The 5,800-nt window shown below is 39.1% G+C and overlaps 1 protein-coding gene across 1 annotated transcript; it reads left to right on the top strand.

Annotated features, from left to right (window-relative positions):
- The first annotated feature begins 948 nt into the window (after window positions 1-948).
- On the top strand, window positions 949-2,672 carry LOC137938686 (uncharacterized). The gene is made up of 3 exons (XM_068783678.1): window positions 949-1,464; window positions 1,751-2,078; window positions 2,214-2,672. The coding sequence occupies exons 1-3, from the start codon at window positions 965-967 to the stop codon at window positions 2,439-2,441; spliced, it is 1,056 nt and encodes a 351-aa protein (XP_068639779.1). The 5' UTR covers window positions 949-964; the 3' UTR covers window positions 2,442-2,672.
- The last annotated feature ends 3,128 nt before the right edge of the window (window positions 2,673-5,800 follow it).

Genomic DNA, 5,800 nt, shown 5'->3' with positions numbered 1-5,800 from the left:
AGCTGCAATTCACATTGCCTCCAACCTAGTTTTTCATGAGAGAACTAAGCATATCGAGGTGGACTAGCACTTCATGAGAGAAAAGTTGCAAGTAGGAGTTATACGTCTTAAACATGTCTCAACTCATAGACAACTTATTGATATATTCACAAAGTCAGTTAACTCCAAGGTTCTCTCCACTGCATGTACCAAGTTGGGGATATATGATGTCTTTTCACCACTAACTAGAGGGGAAGTGTTAGAAGATATAGGCAAATTTGGGTTTGATGTAATTATCTTGTGATCTTTGTCCCTTATTCTCTCCTCTTTTCTCATTTACTTAAAAGTTTCTCTTCTCTTCTCTTTAGTTTTCTTCTTCTCCTCTCTCTACTCGAGAGTTCTCTCTTCCCTCGTCTCTTTTTAGCTTCTCTCCCCTTGCTTGAATTATTATTCATAGGGTCCTAAATTTAATATTAATTTTTTTTCCATTTTCTTCGTATATCCAAGAGAAATTTCATTCTCTCCCATTTTCTTTTTTATTTTCCATAAATATGTAAACAAAAGAAAATAAACTTCTTTTCTTTTTATGTTCTTGTTCTCTCCACTTCATCCTAAGGTTTCTTTCGGCGAAGTGCAATGCCACCATGGATGCCGTATTTATCACATGCCTTCGCCTTGAGACATCATGGCACCGACCAAAGGAAGCGTAATGCAGGGGTCCACCATCCGTTGCCAACAAATGAAACCCAATCACCTACTCTCACTCTATAATTAATTTTAGATCATGATGAAAAAAAGTGGATTCGGAACCGCTTTCTTTGAACCTTAGAAAGAAATGCACGGCAGATTCATGTGCCAAAAAGTCGTGGCGTATATTATCACCTTCTTAATGGGCCCGGCCCGTCAGCAAACTGTAAATATAGTCGGAAATGATTTTTTTCCTGGATTATAACAAGCGCCCACCTTCCTTCTCTCCATTTTCGCCATGGCCAACGTGCAAACGCCGCCGCAGAGGATCTACCCGTCCGCACCTCATCCCACGCCCATTGCTACCGCCAAAGGTAAACGCACGGCGGTCGTCGACGATGAGATGTTCTCGGATTACCTCTCCAAACATCTAAGCGTCCCTGATCTCTCCCTCCCGAAGATAAGACGGCCGAGACCCACCCCCCACTTATCTCGCCGAAATCTTTCCGCCGTTGATCTCTTGTCTCTTTCATCCTCGCACCATATAGAAGACGTTGCCCGTATAATTCGGGCAGCGATCGCAGGTGTTGGAGCGTTTCAGATTGTCAACCATGGTCTATCGCCAGACTTGATTGGGTTGGCGCGCGCGATGGATCAGGAGTTCCACCGGAACAGCCTTGGTTTGTGTCACAACAGTGGGCTGCCTGAACGCTGTTCTGGGCACACAGAAGAGAACCGTTATCGGTACCAGCTGCGGAGGCGGAAAATAGGGGCGGAGACTGAACGAATTCCCTTGAGGTGCTTTGTCCATTCCAGTTTTCCTGGTCTTCTTGTCTAAGTAATGAAATTACTAAGATACTGGGGTCATCGGTGCTTGTCATGCCGAACCGCCTGATCCTGATCATCCTCTCCGCTTACCGCTGTCATACCGTGTTCAGTGTTTGCAACCGGATAATTAAATACAGGATTATATGGCATAAATGCTTGTAGGATATTATGGAACTGTTCACAGTAGGATTGTTTTTTAGGTCCGAGCTCATGAACAGCTAACTTATGAATTTTTTCTACTGCTTCAAAATTTCAGTGACAAAATGGAATCTGTCTACCTCGAATTGGAGAAAATTGCCCGAGCTTTAAGCCTGGTTTTCAAGAAGATATATACCGGAAGAAGACATGAGAAGAGAATGACGGAGATAGAACCGGTTCTGTGGCTACGCAGATACAAAAACCAGTGCGTCGATGAAGAAGAAGAAGAAGAAGAGAATCCGCACGAAGATCAAAACCAGAATTATGCTTTCACTCTCCATCTCATCCTAGGCAGTTCGGAATTGCATTTTCCATCCCATAACGGCGTCGATAGTTTCAGCACAAAACCCGGATCCCTTGTTGTCACCGCAGGCAATCAGCTACAGGTAATTCCAAAGTTCCTACTGCCTAGTTTCACCTTCTCTCCTGTTTGGCAAATTTACCCTAAACATCTGCACTGGAAAGTCCAAGAAAAGAATGAACAAAACCATTAATTATGCAGTTCCTTGTCGTGGAATCAGGAATGGATCGAAGGTGAATTGATCAGAACTTCCATAGGGGAACCGTTTGTCTATCCAGGTACAGATGGGAGCCCTTGCTTGTCATTAGAATTGGTCTGGTCGCTTTCATCTCTTAGTCAAGAACCTGCCCGACTCAGTACAACAATATCGATATTCGATCAGATCCTGTTCGTTCTTGCCATCGCCCTCGCATACGATTTACTTAAAATTTATCTTCAAAAACCATAAAAAGAATGGCAGATTCGTATAATTCTACTGCAAGTGCTTGGAGAAGTGTGGTGGTGAATGGATTTGTTACGTGATTGTAATTCAGTTTTGCGTTATTTACAGAGGTTGTTTGCTGTTTTCATACTTGATGTAAATTGTTGGTATACATGACTACATGTATAGAAGATTTTGAAGCCCAAAAAAATGTTAAATTTTTTGAAGAGTTCTGTCTGTAATGGGATATGTACCCAAGTGTGTGATTCATGGTATAGTAATATGAGCATTCATCAGCATTTGCTACTTAAAATTAGTAATAAAAATTTAACATCTTACAAAATGATTTCAACCTTACTGAAAATGAATGTACATACTTAGTCGAAAAAATATTTCAATTTTCTCTCATATTTTTCATTAACACCGTCGGCTTAAATAGCCATTTTACAGACTATACATGGAAGAATTGCGAGTGATTACGGGGATTACAGAGTTTAAAAAATTTTGGGATTTATGGAATATTTACAGGATTTCTTCTTAAGGTAAGAAATTTTAAAGGAAATCTCAACATTCCCCCTCAAGTTGGTGCATAGATATCACTCATGCCCAACTTGTCAAGACAATTGTTAGAGGCTTGGTAAGACACTGCCTTGGTCAACACATCGACAAGTTGATCCTATGACCGAACATGAGGGACTTCAATGATTCTCGCTTCTAATTTTTCCTTAATAAAGTGTTTATCAACTTCAACATGTTTAGTTCTATCATGCTGGACTAGGTTGTGGGCAATATCACATGCTGCCTTACTGTCACAATATAATTTCATAGGTCTTGTCTGTTCAATATGTAGTTCTTGTATCAGATTTTTTATCCATAATAATTCACATATTGCCTTTACTATTCCCCTGTATTCGGCTTCAGCTGACGATCTAGCATCGACCTCTTGTTTCTTACTTCTCCAAGTGACCAAATTTCCACCTACAAATGTAAAGTATCCATATGTAGATCGTCGATCCTCTATTCACCCAGCCCAATCAGCATCTGTATAACCTTCAATTTTTAAGTCGCCTCCTTTTTTAAATAAAATTCCTTTCCTTGGAGATGATTTCAAGTAGCGCTGGATACGGTTGACAACATTCATATGTTCTTCACTTGGAGAGTGCATAAATTGACTAACCACACTTAGTACATAAGCTAAATCTGGTCTGGTATGTGCAAGATACATTAACCTCCCGACTATTCTCTGATAACGTTCCTTGTTAGCAGGAACTTGATTTGAATGTGTTCCCAGTTTTAGATTTTCTTCCATGGGAGTACTAACTGGACTACAAGTTGTCATACTAGTTTTCTTCAACAAGTCCAAAGCATATTTTCGTTGTCATACTATTTTCGTTGAGATAGAAAAATTCATTCCTTTGATCTTGACACTTCAATATCAAGAAAATATTTTAAGTAACTAAGATCTTTCATTTCAAACTCTCTGGTAAGATGACTTTGCAATGCCTTCTTTTCCTCTGGATCATTCCCAGTTACTATCATATCATCAAATTACTATCATATCATCAATATATACAATAAGAGCAACGATTGTCTCCTTGTTAGATTTCAGGAAGATAGTGTGATCTAAGTTGTTTTGCTTGTATTTGATAGATTTCATAAAATTTGTGAACCTTCCAAACCACGCCCTCAGGGACTGCTTCAAACCATATAGGGATTTTCTCAGTTTACATACTAGTTTGCATACTTTAGTTTGCATAATACATCTAGGAGGTAATTCCATATATACTTCTTCTTGGAGATCTCCGTGTAAAAATGCATTTTTAACATCAAATTGATATAAGGGCCAGTCAAGATTCACAGCCAGAGATAGTAGAATCCGAACAATATTGATTTTGGCCATTGGTGCAAATGTCTCCATGTAATCGATCCCATAGGTTTTGAGTATATCCTTTGGCAACAAGCCTTGCTTTGAACCTTACAATACTGCCATCAGTTTTATATTTGATAGTAAATACCCATCTGCATCCAACTGGTTTCTTTCGTATAGGTAGATCAACCACTTCCCATGTTGAATTATTTTGGAGGGACCTCATTTATTTATTTATAATTTCTTTTCACTTAGGATCTTTTAAGGCTTCCTGCACACTATTAGGAATAGATATAACAGATAATTGATTCACAAATACTTCATTTTCCTTTGACAATCTATGATAAGACACAAAATTATGCGTGGGATATTGAGATTTAGAGGTGAGAAGATATTCATAATTGACTCTAGGTTTTCCTCTTGTGGTTCGATGAGGTAGCACTCTTAGTTGAGTTTCGGAACTTACCTGAGGCTCAGACATGGCCTCGGACTCAGAAAGCAATTGATCCACTGGTATACTATGAAGGGGGAAGATGTCGGCTAAGACTTTGATTCCATCACTTCCATCTGGTCTTGTCTGTCTCCATCCTGTGAATCATGCTCATTTGTATCATTTTGATGTTTACTGTTGTAATCTGAATACTCACCACTTGTAGTATCCAAAGTGTCCAAATGATGATTAAGGGTCTTCAATTCAATCCTGTTCTCCCCCTGTATTGAAGACTCGAGAGTAGAATAATACATGTTATCTTCGTGAAATACCACATCAAGAGTGACATACAATTTGCGAGAGGGAGGATGATAACAACAATAACCTTTCTTATGTTGAACATTACCAACAAAAACACACTTGAGAACTCGAGGTTCCAATTTATTTCTCAATGGCTTATGGAGGTGAACAAAGGCTACACACCCAAAAACTCTAGGTGGCAGATTCGGCACAGCACGTGAACTTATGGTTTTATGAAGAACACTCAAGGGAGTTTGAAATTGTAACACACTCGAGGGTATTCAATTGATAAGATAAGCTATAGTTGTGATGAATTCACCCCAGTAACTAGCCGACATATGAGCTTCAAACAAGGAAGCACGAACAACCTCAAGAAGGTGGCAGTTCTTTCGCTCTGCAACCCCATTTTGTTGAGGGGTGTACAAACAAGTAGTTTGATGAGTAATACTATGAACATCTAGATATTCTTTCAAACTTTGATTCACAAATTCTTCACCATTGTCACATCGAAGAGTTTGTATTGTAAAATGATACTGAGTGACTATCATTATGTGAAATTGTTTGAACAACGAACTAACTTCACTTTTTGACTTCATTAAGCAAATCCAAGTCATACGGGTGTGATCATCAATAAAATAAACAAACCACCATTTATCAGTAAGAGAGGATATACTTGTTGAACCCCATACATCAGAGTGAATAATCATAAAGGGTGTTGGACTCCTATTCATGCTTATTTGGAATGGAACACGATGACTTTTCGCCAATTCATATACATCGTAAACCCTA

This window comes from Aristolochia californica, unplaced genomic scaffold (assembly GCF_029961685.1).
Source record: "Aristolochia californica isolate CCGP_79_NKW_82.1479 unplaced genomic scaffold, dmAriCali1.0.hap1 SCAF_8, whole genome shotgun sequence".
NCBI classification, from domain to species: domain Eukaryota; kingdom Viridiplantae; phylum Streptophyta; class Magnoliopsida; order Piperales; family Aristolochiaceae; genus Aristolochia; species Aristolochia californica.
This window is presented reverse-complemented; position numbering and strand designations above follow the sequence as displayed.

What these genes read in the sequence shown, in the direction of transcription:
- LOC137938686 (XM_068783678.1), top strand. Translation starts at nt 965, where the DNA reads ATGGCCAACGTGCAAACGCCGCCGCAGAGGATCTACCCGTCCGCACCT. An exon ending in ACTGAACGAATTCCCTTGAG is followed by an intron (nt 1,465 to 1,750) that starts GTGCTTTGTCCA and finishes TCAAAATTTCAG; the next exon opens with TGACAAAATGGAATCTGTCT. An exon ending in CCGCAGGCAATCAGCTACAG is followed by an intron (nt 2,079 to 2,213) that starts GTAATTCCAAAG and finishes TCGTGGAATCAG; the next exon opens with GAATGGATCGAAGGTGAATT.